General features: G+C 34.6%; 7 protein-coding genes across 7 annotated transcripts in view; 3 read left to right on the top strand and 4 right to left on the bottom strand.

Annotated features, from left to right (window-relative positions):
- Positions 1971-3383, top strand: LOC104793615 (probable WRKY transcription factor 46). The gene is made up of 3 exons (XM_010520010.1): positions 1971-2326; positions 2422-2553; positions 2660-3383. The coding sequence occupies exons 1-3, from the start codon at positions 2079-2081 to the stop codon at positions 3168-3170; spliced, it is 891 nt and encodes a 296-aa protein (XP_010518312.1). The 5' UTR covers positions 1971-2078; the 3' UTR covers positions 3171-3383.
- LOC104793614 (succinate dehydrogenase subunit 8, mitochondrial) lies at positions 3782-4536 on the top strand. The gene is made up of 2 exons (XM_019226881.1): positions 3782-3954; positions 4323-4536. Exons 1-2 carry the CDS (start codon positions 3859-3861, stop codon positions 4365-4367), a joined length of 141 nt encoding a protein of 46 aa, XP_019082426.1. The 5' UTR covers positions 3782-3858; the 3' UTR covers positions 4368-4536.
- On the bottom strand, positions 4437-7555 carry LOC104793613. The gene is made up of 5 exons (XM_010520009.2): positions 7179-7555; positions 5282-6983; positions 5139-5199; positions 4825-5048; positions 4437-4738 (listed from the first exon to the last, which is right to left on the bottom strand). Exons 1-5 carry the CDS (start codon positions 7294-7296, stop codon positions 4684-4686), a joined length of 2160 nt encoding a protein of 719 aa, XP_010518311.1. The 5' UTR covers positions 7297-7555; the 3' UTR covers positions 4437-4683.
- On the bottom strand, positions 8642-9205 carry LOC104793612. Its single transcript, XM_010520008.1, has one exon. The coding sequence runs from the start codon at positions 9131-9133 to the stop codon at positions 8807-8809; it is 327 nt and encodes a 108-aa protein (XP_010518310.1). The 5' UTR covers positions 9134-9205; the 3' UTR covers positions 8642-8806.
- On the bottom strand, positions 10750-13782 carry LOC104793611 (jasmonic acid-amido synthetase JAR1). The gene is made up of 5 exons (XM_010520007.2): positions 13673-13782; positions 12745-13044; positions 12539-12640; positions 11602-12389; positions 10750-11502 (listed from the first exon to the last, which is right to left on the bottom strand). The coding sequence occupies exons 2-5, from the start codon at positions 13041-13043 to the stop codon at positions 10961-10963; spliced, it is 1731 nt and encodes a 576-aa protein (XP_010518309.1). The 5' UTR covers position 13044; positions 13673-13782; the 3' UTR covers positions 10750-10960.
- LOC104793610 lies at positions 20599-20971 on the bottom strand. The gene is given in 3 exon segments (XM_010520005.2): positions 20599-20689; positions 20785-20903; positions 20906-20971. Coding segments are annotated over 3 exon segments (204 nt in total). The 3' UTR covers positions 20599-20670.
- LOC104793609 (protein SUPPRESSOR OF PHYA-105 1) overlaps positions 22449-27341 on the top strand; it is a gene marked incomplete in the record, with an annotated part of 5621 nt that continues 728 nt past the window's right edge. The window contains 7 exon segments of the mRNA XM_019226880.1: positions 22449-22785; positions 23061-24540; positions 24782-24939; positions 25186-26002; positions 26250-26396; positions 26568-26885; positions 26969-27027. Of these exon segments, the coding sequence (XP_019082425.1) occupies positions 23110-24540; positions 24782-24939; positions 25186-26002; positions 26250-26396; positions 26568-26885; positions 26969-27027 (2930 nt within the window).

The following is a 27341-nucleotide window of genomic DNA, read 5'->3' as shown; positions in this document are numbered from 1 at the left end:
TTTTTTTTTTTTTTTTTTTTTGAACAAATCATATAGTCCATATGCATACATGACTAATTATTTGACAATTGTGATTACAGTGATTATTTTTCCGCGAAAATTAAGAGGCCATGTGCATATGCCACTCGGCCATTTTACTTAATTTTTAGTTAGTCATAAACTATTCTTTTGACCAGACGCGTTAAACTAGCAGTAGACGCGTCGTAGAATAAACATTCAGTTACGAAAAATATTAAACTTATATTTTCTATTGAGTAAATTAATTAAGTTCAAGCAGCCGCCTCTAGACACTTACTTCCAAAAAATTAGTTTGGACTCAGAAAGCTACAAAGTCTCTATAACTGAGGAACATAGGATACATACAATGTGGATATTATCAATATTATCTACTGTCCACAAATATTAAACTGACGAATTCAGCACGATGAATATGGCAAATGCATAAGGTTAGGTTTCATCTAGATTCACACAAATTTCTTTGTTCTTTGAGCAAAATTTAAATTTTAAAAATAAATAAATAAAAAGTGTCATGCGACATTACTGATATATGTTCTGCCATATAACATGGACAATTGTAAAATTTTAACGAAAAGACAAAATGGACAATTGTAAGCGTAAATTTTCAGCTTATCAGTCTCGAGATTTTTTAAAAATTCATCTATCTTTTTTTTGGTACTATAACATATCATTAATAAATTCCGAATCAATAGATTGTATTTTTGGTGATTCATATTTTTTGTTTTACCTGTTTTTTTTTTCTTTTTCTTTCCGTATGTGTTGTATCCTTTTGTTTGATTCTAAATATTCAAATACGATGGTGAATGCCACAAGATGATAAATCATCGTGGTTTCGAATTTAATCGTATTAATAATGATAAACACGTCACTGTCAATTGTGTGAATGAAAAAGACACATTGATCTATTTTCTCAAAACTACACCTGCATGGTTTGATCTGATCCATAGATTCTTGATTTTAGCTTTTAGGGGCACTATAACTTCGATCTTTGAACCCATAGATATATAACGAACTATATAATCAAAAACCTATATGAAATGGTTGGAAATATATATGTGAATCGAATAGCTAAAGAGTACATGCAAGTATATGCAATAAATGAAGTATATGTTTTTTTTTCTTGACAAAATGAACTATATGTTTGTAAATTTAAATAGTTATTTGTTTGTATCATAAATAAAAGCGTGTAATTTAGCTAATATTTTTTTAAAAAAGAATGTAATATTAGAAGTGACGCAATAATTGGAATGAGATCACGTACGGGTCTTCACGTCAGCGGAACAAAAGACATTCAACCCGGATCTAATAACGCTGGCAGGGGAGGTCTTTCAAGCATTTAGTTTATTGGTTCACTCGTCGTCTTGAATAATTCTATAGATAAAATAAGATATGTTAGCTAAACCGGATGAGTGAGACTCACCAGATTTGGGGTCTTCTATTGTGATTGGGGTGATATAGTTGACGCTTAATAGATAAGTAGTTGATATATGATCATTAGTCGGTCTAATTTGTAGATCGACAATAAAAAGATAAATGATTATAGTAATATATATAGCCTAATAAAGGTATTGAATTAGCAACTACTGTATATATTTTCTTGTGTTAACCGAAACGAGTAGTAACCCACCAGACTCATTCCAACATTATTAATTTATTATTAAGACAAATTTAGCACAATATATAAATATATAATCTAGTGAAAATAATAGTCTCCTACCTTTTGACAATATATATATATATATATATATTTTTTTTTTTTGGAGCAAACGACAATTTCTATCCAAGATCCTTCTCTTTTCCACACAACTTCTTCTTGGTTAAGCTTTACAAAAACCAAAAAAATAATAAATAAAAATAAAAATAAATGAACTTATTGACTAAGCACTAAGCAGCACAAGGGCATAGTACAATCACAGAATCTCATCTCGTCCATGTATATAAATAGACCCCAGACACTAACACACGAAACTCACAAACCAACCTCACTCAAGAAAAAGAAAGAAAACAGAGAATTTCTAAAAAAAGATTCTAAATTCTTTTGTAAGTGAGTGAATGCAGAGATGATGATGGAAGAGAAACTTGTGATAAGTGAACTGGAACTAGGCAAAGATCTTGCGAATCAACTGATGAGCAATCTCAAACACACTTCTTCTTCTGCTGATTCAAACAAAACCTTGATCTCTGAGATCCTCCGTATTTACCAGAATGCTATTTTCATGTTGAGCCTCAACGAAGACAAGAACACCCTTAAACGAAGAAGCCCTGAGATCGATGATGACAAGGATTCTAAAATCATGTTCAAAAAGAGGTATAAGATTGATTCTTTCTCTGTCTCTGTTTCAGTTCCAAGGGATTTTTTTTTACATGTCTCTGATTCCTCTGTTTTTCTTTTTCTTTTTGCAGGAAAACATCGGAGAAGAAGACTGAGAAAGTTAAGGTTTTTGTTGCAACAGGACAAGACAATGGTTCAATTGAAGATGGTCATTGCTGGAGAAAATATGGACAAAAAGAGATTCATGGATCCAAAAACCCTAGGTAACCATCGATTCTTATTCTTCTATTTGGGAATTTCAAAAGTTTTGATTTTTTCTTTCTTTTTTGGGGAATATGCTAAACTCTATGTCTCTCTGTTTATTTACAGAGCATATTACAGATGCACGCATCGATTCACACAAAACTGTGTAGCAGTGAAGCAAGTTCAGAAATCAGACACAGATCCTTCGGTTTACGAAGTGAAGTATCTCGGAAACCATACTTGTAACAACAACATGGCATCCCCGAAAGCGACAACGACGACCATGAACTTCTCTGTTTCAATGTTCGAAGAAGAAAGAAACAGAGTGAATGTCACTGAGCGATCTGAAGAAATCAAACCGAAGAAATCCGAAGAAGTGATGATAAATCTTGAAGATCTGGAGAACAAGAAGAACATTTTCAGAACGTTTTCTTTCCCTAACCATGAGTTTAATGAGAATGGCCAGTGGAAAAGTAACCTTTTCTTGGGAGAGCTTTCTCCTGCGACATCAGGATCTGGAATCACAAGCGAGATTGTAACTGCACCTGCTTCTCTTGAGAATTCTGAAACTGCAGATTCGTATTTCTCATCGTTGGACAATATTATCGATCAGGATTGGTTGTGGTCTGCCCTTTGATGATTGGTCAATGTAATTGTCGCTTCAATGATGGCAGTAATTATATATAGATGGTGGGTTTAATTTCAGGTTTATAGTATAGTATAGTTTAGGATTTTTACATGAGTTTGGCCCTTTTCTTTTTTCAGCAGGGTTTATGAATTTCTCTATGAAGTTGGATTGTACTTTATGACAATTAATGAAGAAATGATTGTATTAAGGTTTATTTGATAATTTAAGTTGTTTTTTCTTTTCTTTTTGTGAACAAAATGTTTAAGTTGTTAATTCTTTTTGTTAGAAAGACATTTGAGTGATTGAATTATGAAAGTGCTTTGTAAACTTATAAAGATGCAATTATTTGGATGAACATTTTCAAAAGTATAATTTTTTCCCTATCTGTCAAAATATACTGTTTGAATCGGAAAAAAAAAAAGAAAAAAAAAAAGAGTGAATTTGAAACAGTAGAAACTAATGATTCCTTCCATTCAACGAAGTTAATTTTAAATCACCACAACTAAATTAATCCGAGGTTTCAAATCAATAATATTAGTATGGGCCTTGAGCCCAATTGATATCTAAGAGTAACGAGCCCAATCTCGAATAGAGACTTGTGTCGTCGATTTCATCAAAGAAAGGGATTGATATAGTCGGAGAAGACCAAAACGAAAAAGTTCCGAAGAAGAAGAAGACGAAGACGAAGGAGAAAGGGATGATTTACCGCAAGTGGAGTTTGCTGTCCGGTCCACCGGTTATCCTCGGAGGAGCCGTAATTGCCGCCGTCGCTGTCGGATTCGTCTTGCAAAACGTATTCTCCTTCTCTATCTCTTGTTTGGTCGTTAGATCTAGATTTGCTGGTTTTTTCCCTCCTTTGATCTTATTCGGATTCGCAAATACTCTTGATGAGTTAGTGATTGGTCCTTTTTCGAACCTTGAGCCGTGAGAGGATCATCCTATAATTGAAAATACTCTGTTTTTCATAGGTTCAATTGAATGATCAGGATTGCCTTTATTTGGATTGAATTCAGAAATCAAATTGCAACGCTATAAAGTTTTCGACTTTGATCCGTATCTATGATATTCATTACATAAAAACCAAAATTCTAGTTTTTTTCTGGTATTTTTGATCCAAAATTCGAGTTTTGGAGTCTTGACTTATGGAGTTTTGATGATCAGGTAACAAAAGGGGAGCAAAAGAAGAATGTTTCAACAAACAAGTGAGAAGACAAAATGTGAAGATGCTACAGAAAAATGTGGTGTGTTAATCATGTGATTTGAAACGCTTAGTTCTTGTAGTAAGGCTCAATAATGATTTTGGAAGCTTTCGAATACACTCATCTTTTTGGTGTTTTAGATTCTTGTTGCCAATAATGATATTTCATTTTCCTCATGCTCATTCTTTACATTGATTATAAGTCTCTGTAGGAGTTTAGAACAAAGTTTAGCTTAGAATGTGTTAGTATAATCAAACACGGATGTTCAGAGATACAAGTACAACAACACAACGGGAGTTTCATGAACATTTCTTGGAATTGCTTCATGCAGCTCTCCTTGGAACTCTCATCCCGAACCCACGCTTTAGCTTATCCACCCTGACCATGTTAGCATCAAAGTCAGATACATGAATTAGAATGGTAAGGATAAAGAGAAATGGTATAGGCTTTGTGGGGAAGCTTACGTTGGGGCAAGTTTGCCAAGATTATCTAGCTCTTCACCGGTATCTTCGTCTATCACTCTACCTGAGATGTAAACAGTGTAGGATCGATCTCTGTCGCGTGGGAGACCTCTGGCAGTGAGCAAGCGCAGGTCTTTCTGGTGAAGCTCTCTTCCGTTCACAAAGACTCCTGTGGTTCCGCCAGCGCAATTCTCTGGCATTGGGTAATTGAGCTCTTCAATGAAAGGCTGTAAGAAAGGTGTTACTCGCCAGTTTTATTACACATTCTGAAGAACATAAGAGAGACTGAAGAATACAATTCCTTTTTTGATGTTTACCGGTAATATTCCAAGACAGTGACTTCCCATTATTCCCCAGAATCCAGCTCTGTAGTCGTACCTGGTACCATGCAACAGGACAGGGGATAACCATCAGACCTAGTAGGTGAGAAAAATTAAAGAGATTGAAGGACCTCATGTACCAGTAGTTTCCTGGCCTGATTGGTCCAGCCTGCTTCTCTGCCATCTTCACCAGACGTTCAGCTACTGGATGCCCATTTACTGAGACATCACTTCTACCTTCGTTCTGTATAGACTTCTTCAGATCCTTGAAGCTATTCTTCACAATACTCGCAAATCCACCCTTCTTGGCTCTTCCTTGATCATCTGTATAGTCATTGGCAGAATCTTGAGACACTTCATTGTTGTGAGAGTAATCATTAACGTCCATCTCAGAAATAACTTTCTCTGTTGAACTGTCTGAACTTAGCTCGTCTTCAGACACACTAGGAGAAGTAGAATCCGCAGTCTGCATTTCTTGAGCTTTGTCAGAATTCAAAGTCAGACCAGTTGATACGTCGGTTAGTCCTCTATCCATTGCATGGAATTCGTAAGCAATATTATCATAGTCATCAGAAGAGAAGTTAGCAGAAGTTACCCAACTCAGCCTACTATGAGTTTCTGCTTTTTTTGCTGAAGCAGGATCCGTAGAGAGAACGAGTTTCTTATCAACAAAGGAATAATTTATTACACAAGAGCAGGCTCCGCACCGAATTCTCTGTTGCTTTCTCGTCGCAGAATCTGTTTTCTCTGGCAATTTCAGAAGTTTGAAGCAGTTTTTACAGTTTATAAATGGTGCACCACCAGCCACAGGGTGGATTAGGCGAGTACCACTTGAAGATGAGACTGCTTTACGGGAACGAACACGAGTAACAGCATTCATTCGCGCATCCCCATATCCACTGTGGCATCTTCCATGGAGCTGTGGACCAGGAGATTGAGAACCAGGAGGATGCGGAACAAAGGTTCTCGGACTATGCAATGAAGTATCAAAACCAAAACTTCTCTCATGAGGGTAAAAACCAGCATTAGGCAGAGCATCAGGCAATCCTGAGGGAGGAAACACTGAGCCTGAAGCTCTATGATATGGATCATAGCAGTGGGAACACGAGCAAGTTGATTGATGTAACATCCCATTTCGAGGATGTGTATCAAACAAATCATGACCATTAATATTGGCAATATACTGTCTTGAGTTGTGCAGATGAGATGGCTTCAGAGTTCTTTCACGCATCTGGATCCCAAGAGGGTCTCCATAAACTGGAACATGAGACTGATTATGCGTCGGACCACGCAGAGAAACATCAGGATTATTGCTGTAAAGACATGGAGGTTCAGGTTCTGGATAATGATGGTAATATGAAGAACTTGCAACATGTTTCCCAGAACTGAGAAACCGCAATGGAGCCTTTTTGAATCTTGAAGACGAACTCGAGAGCTGCTGCTCTTCAGGTTGAAGAAGCTGTTCTTTTAGCTTATCCAATTTTCTCACCAGTCCAGCTCTGTCTTGATCAATTGCTTCATCACTAGACAGAGGATCTGTAAAATAGTTACAAGTGGAGAATCTGAAACCTTCGTAATCGCATCTCTTTGTTGCTCTTCGCCTAAACTGAGCCGAACCCGGTTGAGAATCGTTATCATCAGAATTAACAACAGTCAGTTTCGAACTAGGAACACTGTGAACATCCCAAGTCTCTGTTGGACCATTATGTTGGTGTCTTAATGAAGCATCTGAATCAGATTTTTCATCATCACTTAAACCAGAGTTAACTTCGGTTTCTTTGGCTGTGTTATTATCCACGGACTCAACCGACACTAAATCTGCTTCACGGTCCTTGTTTTTGGCTTTACATACAGAACAAAACAAACAAACAAAAACACTGTTGGGTCAGAATTGTTTTATCCTTTTTTACCTAATCGTCGACATAACATACTTAAAAAGAGTGGTTGAAACAATCAAAAACAAGAACTAATCTCGAAATTTATGCTTTCGTAGTTGAACAAAGTTCAGCTAAAGAGAAGATGAAAATGGAAACTAACCGCAGAGAACGGTTCCACAACCACCACACTGAAAAAAGGAGCAATCTTTAGGCTCTGGTAAGAGATTCTTGCACTTGGGACAGCGAACCAGCCTTAGTTGGATCGTCGACTCGGCCATCACCAAAAGAAATTTAAACAAACACACAGAAACAAAATTGTCACTCAGCTTTTACAAGAAATATACTCAACAATCAAGAAGATAAACTAAGAAGACTTGTTATTGCTGTCAAGTCTCTAAAGAGATGAAGAAGTCTCCTAGCCTTCTTCATTCTTGAAACCAAACGATAATAGGGAGAGAGAGAAACATTAAATTGATGATAGTGTGGTAGAAAAGTGGTTAGTTGTCTATTTCTCATTTAGTTTTTTATATATAGTTATACTGATTTTGAATTTCTAAGCTAAAGCTGCTATGCTATTTTTGTTTGTAAGTAGTTTGAAACTTTGAGGACTTTATTGTCAAAAATTAAGATACGAAGATTTTTCAAAAGACTGAACGAGGGAAACGAATCAAGCTTATTCCAATTTTTCATTCGAGAAAGAAACAAAGCAACAAACAAAAATTAGAAGATGGTCGTTGAACCGAAGGCTACACTAGTAATTACTTTATACAAAGGTAAAAGCAAATAGAGTAGCTTTTATGTTTTCACGCACTTCCCACTCAATAAGGTTTCTGCTTTGTACTAGGGATTGGACCCTAAATATGGGCCTCTTAGGGAGTAACCTTAAGCCCACTCGGAACATATGTATTTCTTTTTGCTCACTCTCTTTGTAACGTTAAAAAATTCATATCTGGTGTTTATTTATTTTTTACTAGGCAGAAAAAGTAAATAAATACCAACCAAAATCATTTATTAAAAAAAATACAACTTAAACGATTAATAAATGTAGTTGGAATAAATCAATAATAGTTGTATTTTTTTAATAAATGATTTTTTAATAGTTGTATTATTAATAAATCATTTATATTTAGGGAATGCAGAATTAATTTTAATTTTATCATAGGACTATAAAATAACTTTTATATATTTTGATCTTAACAAAAAACATTATCAGAATTTAATTATATTCCGATAATCTCTTTTCTATAGGTACTATCTGAGTTTCGACCATAAACGTTTTAGATTAATTAACAAAGATCCTTAAACTTAATCAAGTGGTGGTGGTCTAGTCTAATGGTTTTCATTCGAGGAAGAGTTGCCTTGTAGCTTTAGGCCAAAGATCAATTCTCTGCAAATTTACTAAATCACTCTGTTTGACTAATCGAAAGGTAATGCTTTAGACCCATTTGAAAATCTGGTGAGTGGGCTACTCGAAAACTATATTTTATAGTCGTAACTCGAACGTTATAGAAGAAAAAAATCCTTACACAAAAGTTATATGGGAGGCTGGGAGCAAAATGAATTATTCCCAATTTATATCACATCTTAGTTTATCTTAAAGTAAGATCTCTGAAACAAACGCAATATATTTTCATCACACAAAACAACTCGAGAAAAAAAGATTAAAACTTGCGTACATATTTTTTGAAAAATGACTTGCGTACATATTAGAAGAACAACTTACTTATTGTAACAATAATTCCACGAAAAAACTACAAGTAAACAATTTTTTTGTTTTTTTTTTTGTTTTTAGATAGCAAAAAAAAAACAAGCAAACATTTTCTTCTTGTTGATTCGTTCCTTCTTTTCGTCGTTCTTCTTTCCATTCCACCAACGTTTCCTCCTGTTAATATCACGCACCCTCGTAGTCGTAGTCGACGCAGAGGAACACTCTTCATTATCTTTATTCATCAAAGCTCGTAGAGTCACACCAGACTTACACTGTCGAGCGAGAGGAGATAAAGGCATTTGTTGACGACGTTCGATGATGTGAGCAAAAGAGGCGAGTTCGTAAGAATCATAGAGAGGACTCCCACAGTCCCAGATTTTATGATCACGATTATGAGTTACTTGCATGGACTTTTGTGTTTGTCATCGGTGAAAGACTAAAAGAGTTCTCTCAAAGTCGATTTCTTAAGTGTTTAAAGGTTTTTTTTTTTTTTTGCTTTGTTCATGTATCGAAGTTTGTTTGTTATATATAGGCCTGGACTGCTAATTTTTGTGTGTATGTGTCAGTCTGTGTAAATAATTATTGTGGCTATTTTTAGTTGCAAATCAGGAGCTACATAATTGTGGATAGATGTTCATGTATTTACTTAATAATACCCAGATTTGTTACTACTGTTTATTTATAATAAAATACAGCTGTTATTTTTTCTTTTTCTTTTTCTTATTTTCTTATTTTAAAATAAGAAAATATCAATATATTCATTCCCCTTTACTTTTTGACATATCAACTGATACAAATGGCAAAGAATTTGAAAGACGTTTCTATAATTTNTTTTTTTTTTTTTTTTTTTTGGGTCAAACATTTTCTGAGAAAGTAATATTTAGTTTTCCAAGTAAAGATCATGGTACGCTATAGTATTAAACAATCATATAAAGAAACAACAGATTTGTTATTAAAAAAACGTACGCAAATGCAATGAACCCATGTGGTCTGGTACTCCGGCCGATACGTAAAGGAAATATACATCATCGTTCCTAGGAAAAAAATCTGAAAATATGGATAAACACTAATCAACTAGTTTGTACTTTGTACGAATATATGTAATATATATAGCTGTCTGATTATATAATTTATAGTTTTTATATAACGTGGAGTATAATACATACCTACAAAAATAAAAACATACGTACGTACGTATTAATCCACTAAATTACGGTAGGTCGCTTGATCAGAGATTCAGACATATGATTATATAAACATGAGAGTGGATAAATAGTAATATGTCCCCATATACAACATATATAGTTAGCATCTAGGTTAGCATTTCCGCCGTTTGATATCATTATATTGGATTTACAATTTACAAAGATCATCTTGTGGACCGATAGTAAATTTCTAAATTCAGTTTTTTTGGTTTCACAATCTATGAACTTTTTTCCTTTCCAATATTTTTAATTTATACCAAGCATTAATTATTATGCTCAGACTTGTAACCAACTTGAATGACCATGCTTGTGTTATAAAATATAAATAAAACACATATATACTAATACGTCTTCAACTCAACATGTTGTAAATCATATATATGTCGTCCAAACTCATATATAAGCGAGTTGTTGTTTGTGTTAGTGGGACTACAGGTAAATCTTAGATTACTTTTCGTAATCAGTAGAAGTCTCTTAACAAACGTCTGTCCCACCAATATTAATGTCATAATCACGTATAGAGCTTCTCAGACAAAATCACCCCACTACCACAATGTATTTCTTCTCTGCAGCTACTCAGCCTACTCTATTGTTTGATTCTTGTTTTTTGAGAAAAGCACCAAACTTTTATGTCTAAATTCATTTATTAATATTTAATAGTATGGTGTTAAATTTGAATTCGGTTTCGTATATCAAACTTTTAATTTGGCTCAGGTCAGATCGAACTAAAATAGATTATCCGAATGATATTCTCCAATCTTAATTGCAATCAAATTCGAATCTTGATTTAATTTTTAACAATAAAAAAAAAGGTAACGTCACATCAGAAACCTATTTATTTCCCAAACACTGATTGCACAAAAAGCAAAGTAAAGACCACTGTGATACATATATTTCTTCTATAAAAGATAGAAAGCTTGCTCAATTAAATAACTTAAAGAAACTATATTGACAATGAAGACAAGAAAGACAAATAAAAACCAACTAAAAAGTAAAAACCACTTTTCTTGATATCATCACAAATGTTGTTTAGTCAAACGCTGTGCTGAAGTAATTACTCACCACATTCTCACACAGAATTTGGAGAACCTTTGCATTACTTGGCTTCACACATCGTGGCATCTTAAACTGTCCAGCTGACGAACCAAGCCCGAGAAAATGTTCTTGAACCTTCCTGAAAGTTCCTTTTCCGACAACTTTCAGCTCTAACGGTCCAATGGTCTTGCATTTGCGGGAGCTAACGTAACCGGCATCGATGAATCCTCGGTCTAAACAGTTGCAGCAATCTTGAAGAACATCTTCCTTTGTTTCACCTGAAATCTCCCAGAATATAGCGTAATGCCCTGGATCTGTCGAGACATCGACGTGGCTAGAGAAGTCTATGACTTCGATCTTTTCTTCCGAGAGTCTCTTTGCAGCGGACTCTACTGAAAGCTGCAGGTCTCGTTCTGTGTTCTTGTCGATGTTGATCGAGAGAATCAGGTTTCTCCTGCATATGAATTTTAGCTGGGGAGTGTTGTTGTAGAATCCTTCGATCTTTACCACATCTCCAAGCCGGTATCGATACAACCCTGTGCAATATGGATCAAATGGGACTTTAAGCATCCATTATGAGACAAATAATATATAACACGAATTTTGGACTTAAAAACAACGTTATATATATGTACCTGCGTAATTTGTGATGACAACCTCGTACTCTTCTCCGATCTTGACTTCAGTTAAACCAACTGGTTTCTCTTCTCCTTCCCCTGTTTCAGACAGAGGGAGAAACTCGAAATAACCGAGATTTGGAATCACTGCGAATGTAGCTTCCTCTGGAGACAACCTAGGTGTAACATTAGCAGCAATCCATCCTTCAGAGCTACCGTAGTCATGACTCACTAGAGGTAGATCTCCCGCGTAATGTCTCAGCTTATGCACATAGGGCTCCATGGAGCCAGTCATGATCCCGTAAACATACTTTGCGTTAGGGAAGAGCGCGGGAATCAGTCCGTACCAGTTGCTCAAACTCATACATTTGGTGCGGATAGTCTCGGCTAGTTCAGGGTTAGGTGTGAGCAGCTTGGACATCGCGGCACGCACTGATGGGACAGTTATACGGTTGCTTGGGACACCGTCTTTGATATCGGTAACAATCTCTTCCCAAACCTGTTCAAAGGTTCTAAACGCGTGAACTATACCGTGAGCAAAGACTGCAAAGACGTATTGAACTTGGTCTCGGAAGAGGATTCCGGATAGGAGATGGCAATACAAGGCTTGATGGACATCAGGACTAAAAAGAACTTCGTCAGGACTACAAGAAAGAGACGTTATAGGTTTCATCCCGGCTTTGAAGTTAGGGTTCCGGTAAACGTTTGTGGTTGCGGTTCCAACTGGGACACCTCCCTTTGATATGTACTGCTTGCTGCTGAAGATAAATTGCAAAGCTCTCCCATTGTCGTCAATCGGAAATTCTCTGTTACAAGAGAAAAAAAAAAAAACATAAGGCATAGAGTCGGTGGTAATTACATTACATCCTTATTAGTTGCTCTGTTCATGTGAATGGGTGGAACAGAGAAAAGAGTATTAATGTGGGGAACACAATCACTAATCCACTATACCTACCTATTTCTGAAGGCAAAAGCAGTGCGAAACAGTTGTAATGTGTTCTCCATTAACTCATCAGTGAAAGGAATAAACTTTGGACGGCCTTGACTAGTTCCAGAGCTGTTAATTAGATTATAAGCACAACAAAAGATTCATTCATTCATTAATCTCTGGTAAGAAAGAATGACAGATGTAAATAACGGCAAGTAAGTTAGATAGAAAACCTCAAGGAAATGGCAGGAACAGGGTGGCCAGTGAGAATAGGTGAAGTGTCACCATCGACCATTCTTTTGATGTAAGGCTCTAACTCAACATCAGTGACTAAAGGAACCATAGATTTGAAAGCTTGTTCAGGGTCAGTGGCGTTTCCATCGAGACCAAAGTTTTGTAAGTAGATGGCGGATTTGTTCTTGAGTAGAATATCTTCCAAGGTTTGTTTCTGGACTTGATCAGCGTTTCTTGTCATTTCCTCGAATTCATCAATTACTCTGTTCATGTCGAAAGTTTCAACCTTCTCCAACATCCTAAATTAGAAACCAATAAAAACAAAAAAGTGATCAGATTCTGACAGAAAAATTGCAGAGAGAGGGACAGAGAATGTAATAAGGAAGGAAGAAAGAAACTTAAAAGGTCTTTATGTTTCAGAGCATCTATAAAGGGAAAGTTTTTTTTTAAAAAAAATCTTATTACAACAGAAACTCAAAAGATTTCTGGAAAAAAATTATTCGAAACTTTATAGCAGTTTTATTTTTTTTTAGAAAGGGGGCTAAAACGGTTTTGCGGAATCTACGTGAACTCTTCTTAATCTGATGACTCGGGGAAAGCTTGATATCAAATCAAAACTAAGCAAGGAAGTAATCACGAATTCAAGGGGGTTTTTTTTGGAGAGGAAACCCAATAGTTTTTTTCTTTCTAGAGGTTATAATCAGACATCCAAATCAGAATCTTTCAGATTGAAGAAGTAAGAAGAGAGAACTTTTGGAATCTATATCTGAACAAAAGAAGAAGAAGAAAAAGTCAACGAGGTCGGAACCGGAGAAATCAGGAGAGTGTTTTTTTTTCCCCGATCAGAAGAAACGAATTAGTAAGGAATAATGAAAGCGTAAAGCTTTAATATATCAAGATTAAAAAGAAGAAGTCAGAAAAGAGTACCTGGTTTTGTTGCTGCTGCGAGCTCTCTCTCTCTGTGTTGTGGTGTTATAGTTTAGTGGAAGATAGGAAGAGAAAAATAAGAAAACAAAGTTGAGTGTGATTATGGAAAGTCAAGAGATAGCTGTGAAATTTATAGACAAACCATTTCTATTTTTTTTTTCTTTTTAAAAGGAAAAAGAAAAAGAAAGAAAAAAAAAGAGGACGGAGGAGGTAAAGAAAAAAAAAGAAAAGATGATGTCGAAGGCGATAGATTAGTGAAAGCCGTTAATTACTTTGGCTGCTCTCTTTTTCTTTTGTGAGTGTGTGTATCTCAATTCTCGCCGATGGGATCTCTCTCCTGTCTGGTTTTTTTTTTTTTTTTTTTTGTTTTAGCAGTCTTATGGGTTTGAGATTTGAATAAAGTTAAAAACTTTAAATTTGATGTGTTGTTATTAGATCAAAATTTTGTTAAATTATATTAAAGTTTAGTGTTATTAATTTGTGATTTGTAAAAATTCATTTAAAATCTTAACAAATTTGGTTTATTGGATTCAAACTTTTATAAAGTCATTAAAAGTTTTGTGTTATTCAATTAAAACAAAAAAATATAGGATTGTCAATGAATACAATTATCATGTTATTAGTTCATGATTTTATACACTTCTTCATAAAATAAAGTCATGAAAAGTTTAACAAAAATACAGAAATTGTTTGAACCATTTTACAAAATTTTGTTAAACTATACTAAAGTTTAGTATTATTAATTTGTGATTTGTAAAAAGTCATTTAAAATCTTAACAAATTTAGGTTATTGGATTCAGACTTTTATAAAGTCATTAAAAGTTTTGTGTTATTCAACTAAAACAAAAGAATTTAGAATTGTTAATGAATACAATTATTATGATATTGGTTCATGATTTTATTTACTTTATTCACAAAATAAAGTCAAAAAGTATTAAAAATACAGAGATTGTTTAAAGCATTTTACAAGATTTTAAAAAACTAATCAACAAAACTATAAAATATTCTTTAAAAATCTTTAAAAATATATTATTTATTCACTTTTATATGATTTTGTTGAAGTCTTTAATTTTTTTTTATAAATTAGAATTTAATAACAACCCTTTTTTTTCTCCGACCAGATTTTTTTTTCTTTCGTTCTTGATATGAGTTGTGTCCAATCCGTAAAGTTATTTTCTTGATTTTAGGACCATCGTCAGATAATGTCATTTTGTTACTTGGTTCTTCTTCTCTATGCCAAAACAGCTTTAGTTTATTACTGTTATCGTAAGGCTTTGTTTGGACGCGCGTTTTCATGTTACCCATACCATGAACCAAAATAATCGCATGTGGACTACTTCTATTTCTTTCTTTTCCTACATTTGGGTGTTTCAAATCTTTATTTTATCAATAAAAATTATACAACCTATTAACTCTCTCTCAACCATAAGTAGTTTAGGAAAAAGGCAACTTGTGTTAGGAATATTATATTATACTACTAGTTTCTTTAATTCTTCTGTATTGGTTTAGTGACTTTTTATTTACTTAAAATACATGTAATGGTTTCAAGTTTCAACAACAAACAAAAAAATATCCTTCCCAACAACAAAAAAAAAAACAAAATATTTCGCTAACAAAGAAATACCATGCATATATAGTGTCATAATTTATTCAAGACGAGAATCATAACATGTTAAATTATTCACCTCTTCGTCGTTGTTTTGTTTTTGTTTTTATCTGACAAAAACCCCTTCGTCGTTGTTTATAATAATAACAAATCTGAATTAGTCAAAACGTGGTCATTAATGATTAATTCACATCACAACCGGTGGTATAAACACAAAGTATATTTGTTGAACTTAACGGTAGGCTGTAGCCCTTTGATTACAGGCTTACGATTAATGTTGATTTTTTGGTATTACATAAATCACACGATGACCACAGGTTTATTATTATAACTAAACAACGACGAAGAGGTTTTTATCAGATTTTTTTTTCTATTATACTACTGTATTTGATTAGTTTTTGAGAAAACACGGGGACGTAGACTAAAAAATAAATCATACTAGTTCCTCCCAGATGTTTACATTACTCATTTAAATGATTCGCAAAGTCTATGTGTGAGGTTCGTAAGTTTTTGTTATTTCTACCAAATTCTGTTAAAATCAGTTCCATCGTATATATCTTCTTCTTGAGTTACAAAACAAAGTTCTTATTTCTTCTTTTGCTTACAAGTGAAACTCTCATTTTAATGACGCTGAGGAACAGAGTTTAGTTTGAATAAATAAAACATAGGACCAACCTTTGAGAAACAAAATATAAGAAAATACAATATATGATCTTTTCTCAGTATATTCTTCATTTCATTCGTCAATTTCATACAACTTTATACCGTGACAATCATGAACTGATTGAAATCAGTAGAAATTTTCATTTCAAAGACGTTCAATTTTTTTTTTTTTTTTTTTTTGTTGACTGAAGAAGTGTAAACATTGTCTACATGCATGACAAGTCAACACAAAACTCATAAGTATTCCCCAAGGCTCATCATTAATGTTTTGAGCTAAAAGAAAAGTATTGTACCAAGATACATGCATACAAAATTTTATTGTTGACCTCTCATATATTTGTTTGTGACCTAATTGCTTATCAAGATCTAATTAGTATATGTTGGCTCTCTCGTTCATACTATTTGGACAATAACGAAGAAAAACAATTGTGCGTGGAAATTAATTTTAATACTCCAATATTTAAAGTTATGAGCTAAATGGATCCACCAAGTCCAACACACGTCAAAAGAAAACAAAATGACACTGATATTCTAACTGGATTATCGTAGTGATAGAGACTCATTTAGGTAGTTGATAAGCTTTCTTTAACTTTTAACATTTTTACACGGAGGAGTGTGTAATTGGAAAAATATCCTCAGGAACCAACCGCATGTACTAAAAAAAGAACCCAAGTGCGTTTTGTGCTTACACGTCGCGAGTGCCGTCCAGTTCGATTTCGTCTCGGCTCTTAAATATATTTGTCGGTCACATTCTTTACGTTCTCTCTCTTTTCGCCCCCAATTGTTTCATGAAATTACAAAGCGTGCCTACTGCCTAGTTTTGCGTAGGCTCCACTTATACGCGCCCACAACTTTTTTTTTTTTTTTGGGTCATTTAATTTCAAAAATCTGAAGTCAGGTCTTTTAACAGATTAATCAGTAACAGATTAATCAGCTACTTAATAAATGTTGTTTATTGCTGTCAAACTAAATAAATCCTATTTAGATTTTTACAAAATCTTTTAATACTAAGTTTTTTTTTAATTTATCTTTAACCTAAAACTATTTATTCAATTTAAATTGCTTGTTCTGATGTTTTTAAAAATTGTGTGAATCTGTCAAAATGACATTTTTGTTAAACTAATAGAGTACTGGTTAATTTAGTGTTGTTGTGGATTAGTTTGATTTGCTTTTACTTTCAACCACAAAGTAAAATTAATTCTGATACGCGTTTGATGTCACACTGATATTGGTAGTGGTTTAAATATTTTGTTTTTGTTTCCAATATCGATGTAGATGAATTAGTTTGAGTATTTCACATTTCAAATTTTGAGCGAACAGTAATAAGTTTATTGGATGATTTCATAAATATCATCGTCACTGTAAATGTTGTTTTCCCCACCGGTCGTCCCCACTACGACGAACGATAGTTTACCCTTGAGGCCTTGACCGTTATGAGTATGACGTAATCATTATTAGTTTAACCTTAAAATTATGATTAAACTTATTACATTTACCTCCGTCACCACAAAATATTAACATATATTTTTTTTGGTATCCATTATAACATAGAACTTATGTACAACCTTGGTATATTATTTATAGCAAAAAAAAAAGGCGACAAGAAAATTTTAGTTAGTTTAGCTTTTGAGTTGTGCGAATACGAGCGTCCTCACGTTCCATACGGGCTAACGTGCAACTTGATACAAGTGATTATGACAAGACCCACAAGTAAACGACACACAATTTCTGCAATAAGCTTAGTTTTCTCGTTTAATTACGACAAATATTAGTGTCTATATACGTTTGTCATTAATTAGTACATCGAATATGTTTTACGATTTTACTCATAGTGGACACGTGGATGTTAGATTATATGTTGTCTCGTTTTCTAGACGTATTATTTGTACGTTGTTTAGCTTTACAAATTACAATTAGCCAATGAAATCACAAATTAGATATCAAAATATCCGCAAATTATTCCTGAGTTAATATCTATATGAATGTGACAGCTATAATATCCTGTAAAACGACTCAGTTTACAGCAATTTATAAAAACGTATATCTATATATACTACTAGCTTGTTTGTAGACCATACATGTAATCTAATTGCTTGTACTAATTAATAACATTGATGATGTGTTCACCACTCAAATATGATGCATTGACAAAAGAAACACATGTAAACAACCATTCCAGACACTTTCTTCTTCGTTTCTATAGTTCCAGTCATAAAAAAATGCCAGTCTAGGTCAATCAATAATTTAAAGTTTGCTTATAACTTTGTATAATATATATGAGATTTTTTAACGTTTACAATGTCATTGGTATATATTTAAAATTATCAATCTTTTTGTTGAGAATTTACAAAATCCTAATTTAAATCTCGGAGGTAATTAGTAATAGTATATCCAGGGCTTTGCATTTTATGACGTTTGAACCATTTCCTTGTACCACGTCAAATCGTTAGGAAAAGGGTAGTCTTATAATTTGCATTTAATAAACATAAACCCATCAAACAATTGAATGAAAAGGTAAAGGGTGGTAAGGAAAAAGTTTAATGAACAATAAAGTACACATATAGCCGAAATAAGAGCTCGTGAAGATTCACGCACGTATCAAATGATTGTTCCTTAACCCTGTTTGACATTTTATCAGAATACCATATTCTAGATGTTATCGACCTTTATTAATGCTAAAATATGATATTTGTAACTCTTTGCATTGTATTAAAATTTCTTTTAAATGTAAAGTATACGCAATTCGTTTCACAGACGCATAGAAGATAATACCAAAAGGACAACAAAAAAAATTATACTAGAATAACAAGAGGAACAGAAAAGATAATAAATAAATGGATGAAATTTTTTAAAATGTCATAATAATGGAGACCGTGTCATAACTCATTAATAGTGACGAACCCAAACTTCTTATTGCATAGTGACCAAAAATAGGTTTTGCGAAAACGACCCCTCATTTATTACGCAATTCCGTTTCCGGCCACTTTTTCTATAATCGCTTTTTTGTTTGTTTTCTAGTCATCATCTTCTCAAATGCCTCGTGTGAACATCTTTTCTCTTAGACGGCTAGCCGAAAATTTTAAAGATGTAACACTTTAAACTCAACAAATTAGAATTTTCATAATTTCCAAAAAGCTCTACCATTACATTTAAACGTGTTGTATATAAAATACGCTATACTTATGTATTATGTGTTTTAAATTCAGGTTATACGTACTCTATATGGAACATTAATTCGACCGACCGTATCAAACTATTATAAGAAATTTTTAATTCTATATATGCTAGTGAATTTGGGTTTTAGATTCCGAGTCCGCCGCACGATTATTGTCGCTCAGGGTCAGTGTGCCGATCCGAAAATTTAATGTGGGTGCTGTTTATTAATTCTAACTAAAATTTACATTGTTTGAATATCTCATGTTGACATGTTGTGCGAAATACAGAAAAAAAAAAAAGGAATTAATGTGGATTAGGTTGTGGACGTCAGCTATTCAGCTAGTAATTTAATAATGGCCGATTAAGGGAGAGATTAGGTAGAGGTCATTAGCTGTAATCATGCTGCATATTAATATTTGTGGTTGTGGTTCGTCGAAGAAGAATCTCCCTATGAATCTCATAATGATTTACGAATCCGAAATAGATATATAGAGGTACGCAGGAGGAATTTCATGTTGATGTTGAATTTCAAGTATTATTAACCTTAATGTGATATTACTTCCTTGAACGTGCTGAGACAACTGCGCGTATAAACTAAAAAGAACATTAACATACACTATTCATACCTATTAACTTATTGTTATGGAACTTTTATGACCAAAATATATGGATCGTCTTTGAATAAAACCTCATACATCTTTTTTATGTCGTATACTCGGAAATCTTATTTTTGTTTACGTGGTTGCTAACATATTAACGTCTATACATACTTTCATATAGTTAGCCAGCCACCGACCATTGTAGACCTCTTAAATCTCATTTGTATCTATATGAAGAATTTTACTTTTTATAGTAGCAAACCGCGTAAACAAAAATATATAATCAAGAAAGTAGTCAAGTACTAATTCGCCAACCGCACAAAATCATCCAACGCTATTTCTTCACCGTATAGCCACTTCATCCCATGATATCTCTTGATAGGTGAAAACCATATTCTGCTACCATTGAAATCTACATATAAACATGGAGAACATTTAATGTTCATCATGATCAACTAGATAATTCATAATAAAAAAATGGTTAATAGAGCGAGTAATCATATTCCCAACTTCAGTGTTATCGCATATTTAGCACGATCGCATTGGAGACGTTAGACACTACCGAATCTTTCCAACATCCATAATCTGGTTGTAAGCAGTTTGCTACGAGAACTAGCTTTTATCTCGTCTCCTTAATTGAATACCCGGTCGATCTCATGGGTGGTGAATCGTGATCGTAATTTAACATCATTTCATTTCGCATTAACATGTTTATTATTTTCATTGGCATGCATTTGATCCACCACTAAGTTAATTTATGCAATGTTTAGGTTAGAATTACATTGAATTTACATCTCCCTTACAAATTAAATGATATATACTTGCTTACATTTGATTAGGCCAAAAAAATATCTTAACGCGAGTTTCTTTTTTCATCTTTAAATATAGTGCTCACACAATAACAAAATTTCGATAACGATAGAATAGAGAACTGTATTCATCTTCTGGGGCAATCACAGGTGAGGCATGCGCCTTCACATTTTCCTGTAGTGCCTGCACACTATAGTCATAAACAAGGACATGAGCAGCTACGTACAACGGTACAAGCAATGAATCTAATCAAATTTCTATAATTTTTTTCCTATAACCTGAAATCTTTAGCCATGGGATGAAGCACATGCGTCCTCTTCTCCATCAGCTTTGTTTCTTTTATAAACCTCTTGTTGGCACGTGCTCTAGACTCACGAGCCTCGTGTGCAAGTGCAACATGATGATCTCGTCTTCTCTTTTCTTGTCGTCATCGTGTTTGCGATTAGCTTCGCGAGACGAATCCATAAACCAAAAAAAAAAAGACGCAAAAAAAAAAAAGATACAATTATCGGGAAAGAACGCTATATTAGTCCCTAAATTAGTCCATTCATAGTAAATTATAGTCATGGACAAATAAACCGAATCGAATGGACCGAACCGAAACCGAACCGAAATTTCGGTTCCTGTTCGGGTATGGATAGTGGACAATAACCGATTGGATAGTGTTTTAATTATCCATGGATATCGGTTATTAACCGAACCGAACCGATATTCATTCGGTTATCCGAATCAAACCGAACACGTACTAAAATTATGTTTTAACCGAGAATTGAACCTGAGACCTCTCCAAACTGGAGTGTGCAACATGGCCACTGCACCACGTTGAAGTTTTAGCTTTGTATTACGTGTTAATTTATATAAGGTAATAAAAAGTAAACTAAAAAACCATATATATTTAGACAAAAATACCAAAATATTTGAAATAAATCAAATATCAGGAAGTTTTTAGATATATTTGTTAAAATATAATCAAATTTTATTTAAATAATATTTAAAAATTTATATTACACTATTTCGGATATCCGGAACCGAACCGAACCCGAACCGAAATAGTAAATTAACCGAATGGATACTAAACCTCTATATCCAAACTAACCGGAACCGAATGGATATATCCGAAACCGAACCGAATACTCGAACGCCCAGGACTAGTAAATTACGTCTAATACATTTGCAAATTTTTTATTTTGGTCAAAGCATAAATTTGCAATTTGTTGAGTGGTAATGGTAATGTATTCCCCTCTTAAAGATTCGATGGTAGAGAAGTTAAGATTCTAAAAGAAATTTACTACTAGTATCGACGATATCTATTTATTTATTTNAAAAAAAAAAAAAAAAAAAAAAAAAAAAAAAAAAAAAAAAAAAACTCAGAAGCAGGCCATAAAATGGGCTCAGTCTGAGCCCATTAAGTGGTGTGGATCTGTGGGAGGATGTAATGTTAGTTTATTCGAAAAAAAAGCGTGGCGTATTAATCTCCACATCTTTCACGTGACCCCTCTTCCCTCGAATTGCGAATAAGATTAAGCGACGTCGACGTGTTTTAATCTCCTCCTCTTAACAAATATCCCCTTAAAAAGATTACTTCCCCCATGCAACATTCCTAATTTATTATACCAATCCTACCCCTTACACCCAACCGTATTTGCTTTACCAAACAAGTGGCATTTTCCGTAAATAAGACCAAAAAACAGCTCCGTCTCTATAGCTGATGTCACTAATTAAAATGATTATCAACGTAATCTGGTCTCATAATCTCCCTCTCTCTACTTAAAACAAAACAAAAAAAATAATAATAATTGGGCGGCCAAGACGAAAAAATCTTTCTCTTTTCTTGCAATAAAGTATATATAAAATGAAATAAAATAATGTTCGAAAAATTGTCCGCCAGAATAAAAGAAAAGCATATGATTTTGATATATGTGGCTTCGAAGCCTAAAAAATAACAATTTTTAAAAAAAATAATAAAAATAAAATAAGGAATGAATGAAGAACGACGAACGATGCGAGTTTAGTTTAGAGAAGAAGAGATTCATTGTGTTTTCTTCTACTAGAAGAGATAGATAGAGATTACAACAAGTTTATTATAGCCTCACACGCTCCTTTCTTCTTCTTCTTCTTCTTCTTCTTCTTCTTCTTCTTCTTTCTTCTTCTGTGTGTTTCTGAATTTTGCTTCGTTCAAGAAGGTTTCTTCGCTTCTTCTGTCTCCACACAGTTTGGAATCACCGCTTCGCTGTATGATCTGAATTTGTGATCTCTCGGTTTCTGCCAACTTCATCGTTGTAAGCGATTTGATTTTTTTTTTTTTTTTTTCCAATTTTTTAATACATAATCGTAGTTTAATTTGTTCTGATTAGCTGCCTGAGATTACGCTTATGGATACGTTTCGGGATCAGGAACTAATTGTGTTTTTTTTTTTTTAAACTAGTTTTAGTAATCTGAACATGCACAATGAATTTAGTAATAAGTAGGGTTTTTTTATTTATTTATTTGCTTTCTTCCTCTTTCTATCGGTTTGAGATTCTGATACGATTCGATTCTGATGATGATGATTTAGGGTATGGAGGCTGTAGATTCATGTTATTATTAAGTATTACTACTACTACATGTGGATGCCTGTTATGGAAAGAGTTGGTGAAGAAACAGTTGCTAGTAACAACTTACAGTTGAAACCACGAGTCGTCGATGATGTTCCTTGTAAGCTTGATGCTCGTCATCATAATAATAACAACATGGTGACTGATTCTGAAACTGTTAATGATTCTATGAGGAGCGACTGTCCTGGGAGCTCTGCTCACAGGAATCTTGTTGATATCACTACTAAGCCCGAGGATTCTGCTGCTGCTAATAATAATAATAAGCTTTCTGTTGAAGAGTTGACGTTGGGAAACTATAGGACGGTTCAAGGGATGGATACTTCTAGAGCTGCTGGCAAGTTTGAGCATCTCTACCGTCTTGGGTCTTCTTATAATAATAATAAACCAGGAGATGTGGATCTTGATCATTCTTCTCAACCTCGTGACATGGATCAGATGTTGTCTAGAATCAGACAACAGCTTGCCGGTGCTCCTTCTGAGAGGCAAAACCTTAAACCTTTTATCACTAGGAGGACCGATCAGAATCTTGATGCTTTTTCTGAACGTTTGAGAGCAGCTGGTGAGAACAGCATCATGAGACCTCCTGCATTGATCGGTGAAGGTGTCCAACTTAAATCTCCTGTGAGTTCTTCCAATTTTTCTCAGTTGTTACTTAAAAGAGCTTTGAAAGGGAAAGGAGTTGTAGGAAAAACTCAGGAGACTCATCCTGAGTTTGTCTCTGATCAAGATTTAGGAAGCAAAGAAAAAAAGTCTCCTACTCATCACGATGTGTTGACTCCAAAATCAAGTCCCAAAGGAAATGGGATTGTATCACATGGTGCTGGGAATCATACTAAGTCTTCCAGTGGGATCAGTTTGAGGGAGTTTCTTAGATCAAGTTATGCTAAACGAGAGAAAAGACATGGTATTTGTCTGTTTAGGCAGCTGGTGGAGCTTGTTGACTCAGCCCATTCCCAAGGATTATTCTTGCTAGACTTGAGACCATCCCTTTTTATGTTAGTCCCATCCAAGAAACTTAGATATATTGGTACTTTTGGAAAGAACGATCTAGACTCAGATGTTGACGAAGATTTGAATAGGAGGAGGAGACCAGTGGTTCATGACTCATCATCTAATGGAGGTAGGGATTTGAGGAAAAGAAAAATGGACTTGCATGTCCATTCTCCAGGGAATCATCAGCTTCAGGCTACTTCAACCGGGAGACCTTTCAAAAGAAAAAGCCCTGTGATTGATTTGAATGTGGTTGATGCACGAAATCCAGACAGTTGCGAACTCCAACAGCAAAACTATATCAAAAATTTAAGTGTGTCTTCAATGGCGAAAAAACAGTCTATGTCTACATGGCTAGAAGAGCAATGGTATACTTGTCCAGAGGAGATAAATGGAGAAGATATCGGAGAAAAGTCAAATATATATGCTCTTGGTGTTCTTCTGTTTGAGGTATGGACAAGTACCTGTTTTATTAGCTTTCATAAGATTTTAGTTTACTTGCTTGTTTTTTTTTACCACAAAGGATGTAACATATCAGGCTTTGGGTAGTTTCCATTTCTTTTTACAGTCTTTTATTGGCATTTGTGATGTTTTTTAGTCGAGCTTGACCTTTGAACGACAGAGCTAATATTTGATCCTTTTATGTGAAAACGCTTATTGACATCTCTAGTTGGACCATTGGTTGTTTCAGTTGCTATGCCATTGCGAGTCGGGTGAGATGCATGCTGCAATGATGGCAGATTTACGTCATCGGATTCTCCCACCAACATTTCTCTCAAAATACCCAAAGGAAGCTGGATTTTGTCTTTGGCTTCTACATCCTGAACCCACCTCCCGACCAACAGCCAGGTATGTAGCTGAATGCTGCCTTGAAATAAATTATGTGGATGAATATTTACTAGGAGTGGTACAAAGGAAAATGTGTGGACCTTCCATTAGCAAAAATAGTCGTCTCTAAGATTTCTTTGCCGGATACCTTCCATTCAATTTTATTCAATGTTTTCCCTATAACTGCGCAGATATATTGGCATGCCACTGTGTGAATTATCTTCTTGTTTCTTTTTCTATTCTCAGTCTCTTCTTTTTCTGTGACAGAGAAATACTAAAGTCAGAGTTGCTAGGCGAAGATAATTCAGTTACATCGACTGCTGCTGACGAGGAGATATCTGAGCTGTTACTTCATTTTTTGTCTTCGCTAGAAGAGCAAAAGCAGAAAAAAGCATCTAAGCTTATGCAAGATATCCAGACCTTGGAGGATGATATTAAGGAGGCCGAGCGAAGATATTCTTTTTCAAATGCATCTCTGGTGAGATCTCATGGAGCTATTGAAAGAAGAGTGCAATCATCTCCCCTCAACGAGCGCTGTACAACTTCTGGCGCCTTGTTTGTACCAACTGCTAATACAGAAAGGCTGATGAGTAATATCCGTCAACTTGAAGATGCATATTTCTTCATGCGATCACAAATCAACTTGTCAAGTTCTGCTGCTAGTGCCCGTTCTGACAAAATCATTCTCAAGGACAGGGACAGGTGCTCTGAAAACCAAAATGAGAATCAGGATATGAGAACCAAAGGAAAATCTTCTGATCAACTGGAAGTGTTTTTTGAGGGGTTGTGCAAATATGCTCGGTACAGCAAGTTTGAAACTTGTGGGACAATAAGAAGTGGAGACCTTTTAAACTCTGCAAGTGTAGTCTGCTCATTGAGTTTTGACCCTGATGAGGAACACATAGCAGCAGCTGGGATATCAAAGAAGATCAAGATTTTTGACTTCAATGCATTTATGAATGAATCTGTGGGTGTTCATTATCCACTAGTAGAGATGGTCAACAAATCTAAATTAAGCTGTGTTTGCTGGAATAGTTACATCAAAAACTACTTGGCCTCGACTGACTACGATGGTGTAGTTCAGGTGCGTTTAGAATTTAACTGATTCACCTATCTGTGTCAAGTTTCGAATCTTTCGTATTTACCATCGTCATCTGTTGCACGTTAGAATCTATAGGACCAACCTCCTGTGCTTTTTCTTCCTGTATGTGATGTGGTAATGTTAATCTTGTGATAGAATAGAGAAATTGAGCTGTTTAAGTGAGAGTGAAATACATTTTTGCATGGTTACACATGATTCTTTCTTACTGTATGGTACTTGGTGAGTGCAGATATGGGATGCCGGGACTGGACAAGGATTTTCGCAGTACACAGAACATCAGAAGAGAGCCTGGTCAGTTGATTTTTCTCCATCTGACCCAACAAAATTTGTCAGTGGAAGTGATGATTGTTCGGTGAAGCTTTGGAGCATCAATGAGGTACGGCTCTTACTCATATCTCTTAAAATTGCAAGAATTTTTATGTATATCAGCCTGCTGTTTTCTCTTACTTATGGATCAGTATAACTCCAGAAATTATGATTCTCTGCTTAGACTTATGACTATCCAAACAAAGTGGAACTTATATTTTTTTCTCTGATGGCAATGCAGAAACGGTCATTAGGCACAATCTGGAGTCCAGCAAATGTGTGTTGTGTGCAATTCTCTTCTTATTCGAATCACTTATTGGCATTTGGGTCTGCTGATTACAAAGTTTATTGCTATGATCTTCGGTATGTCAAAACTCCGTGGTGCACATTGGCTGGCCATGAGAAAGCTGTTAGCTATGTCAAATTTATGGATTCAGAAACCATTGTTTCTGCTTCCACTGATAACTCTCTCAAGCTTTGGAATTTAAATAAGACAAATTCCTCTGGTTTATCTTCTGGTGCTTGTTCATCAACGTATAAAGGACATACAAATCAGAAGGTTAGTCCCAGTTCTTTTTTAATACCTCTAACACCTTATCCGACATCATTAGTTGTTCTGATGTGTAATCATTACCTGTGCAGAATTTCGTCGGATTATCGGTTTTGGACGGATACATAGCCTGTGGTTCAGAGACCAATGAGGTATCTATCATATATAACACAAAATCTCAACCTTTAGTATACGTCTTTTGTCATCCAACCTTAGTATACTTAATGATAGATGCGCGCAAAGGTGCCTTAAGTTGTTTTCATCGACCTTGATGATATGAATATTGTAGTTAGTTATGACTTATAAAAGCATCCCTCTTTACTTTGATTTTGCATCTCAGGTGTATAGTTACTATAGATCCTTACCGATGCCAATGACTTCATACAAGTTTGGATCCGTGGATCCCATTTCTGGAAACGAATACTTTGATGACAATGGACAGTTTGTGTCGAGCGTCTGCTGGAG

Source organism: Camelina sativa, chromosome 6, assembly GCF_000633955.1.
Source record: "Camelina sativa cultivar DH55 chromosome 6, Cs, whole genome shotgun sequence".
NCBI classification, from domain to species: Eukaryota; Viridiplantae; Streptophyta; class Magnoliopsida; order Brassicales; family Brassicaceae; genus Camelina; species Camelina sativa.
This window is presented reverse-complemented; position numbering and strand designations above follow the sequence as displayed.

What these genes read in the sequence shown, in the direction of transcription:
- LOC104793615 (XM_010520010.1), top strand. Translation starts at nt 2,079, where the DNA reads ATGATGATGGAAGAGAAACTTGTGATAAGTGAACTGGAACTAGGCAAA. An exon ending in AAAATCATGTTCAAAAAGAG is followed by an intron (nt 2,327 to 2,421) that starts GTATAAGATTGA and finishes TTCTTTTTGCAG; the next exon opens with GAAAACATCGGAGAAGAAGA. An exon ending in CATGGATCCAAAAACCCTAG is followed by an intron (nt 2,554 to 2,659) that starts GTAACCATCGAT and finishes GTTTATTTACAG; the next exon opens with AGCATATTACAGATGCACGC.
- LOC104793611 (XM_010520007.2), bottom strand. Translation starts at nt 13,043, where the DNA reads ATGTTGGAGAAGGTTGAAACTTTCGACATGAACAGAGTAATTGATGAA. An exon ending in GTTCCTGCCATTTCCTTGAG is followed by an intron (nt 12,641 to 12,744) that starts GTTTTCTATCTA and finishes TCTAATTAACAG; the next exon opens with CTCTGGAACTAGTCAAGGCC. An exon ending in TGTCATCACAAATTACGCAG is followed by an intron (nt 11,503 to 11,601) that starts GTACATATATAT and finishes CATATTGCACAG; the next exon opens with GGTTGTATCGATACCGGCTT.
- LOC104793612 (XM_010520008.1), bottom strand. Translation starts at nt 9,133, where the DNA reads ATGCAAGTAACTCATAATCGTGATCATAAAATCTGGGACTGTGGGAGT.
- LOC104793614 (XM_019226881.1), top strand. Translation starts at nt 3,859, where the DNA reads ATGATTTACCGCAAGTGGAGTTTGCTGTCCGGTCCACCGGTTATCCTC. An exon ending in TCGGATTCGTCTTGCAAAAC is followed by an intron (nt 3,955 to 4,322) that starts GTATTCTCCTTC and finishes TTTGATGATCAG; the next exon opens with GTAACAAAAGGGGAGCAAAA.
- LOC104793613 (XM_010520009.2), bottom strand. Translation starts at nt 7,296, where the DNA reads ATGGCCGAGTCGACGATCCAACTAAGGCTGGTTCGCTGTCCCAAGTGC. An exon ending in TTGTGGAACCGTTCTCTGCG is followed by an intron (nt 6,984 to 7,178) that starts GTTAGTTTCCAT and finishes CTGTATGTAAAG; the next exon opens with CCAAAAACAAGGACCGTGAA. An exon ending in ATCAGGCCAGGAAACTACTG is followed by an intron (nt 5,200 to 5,281) that starts GTACATGAGGTC and finishes GCATGGTACCAG; the next exon opens with GTACGACTACAGAGCTGGAT.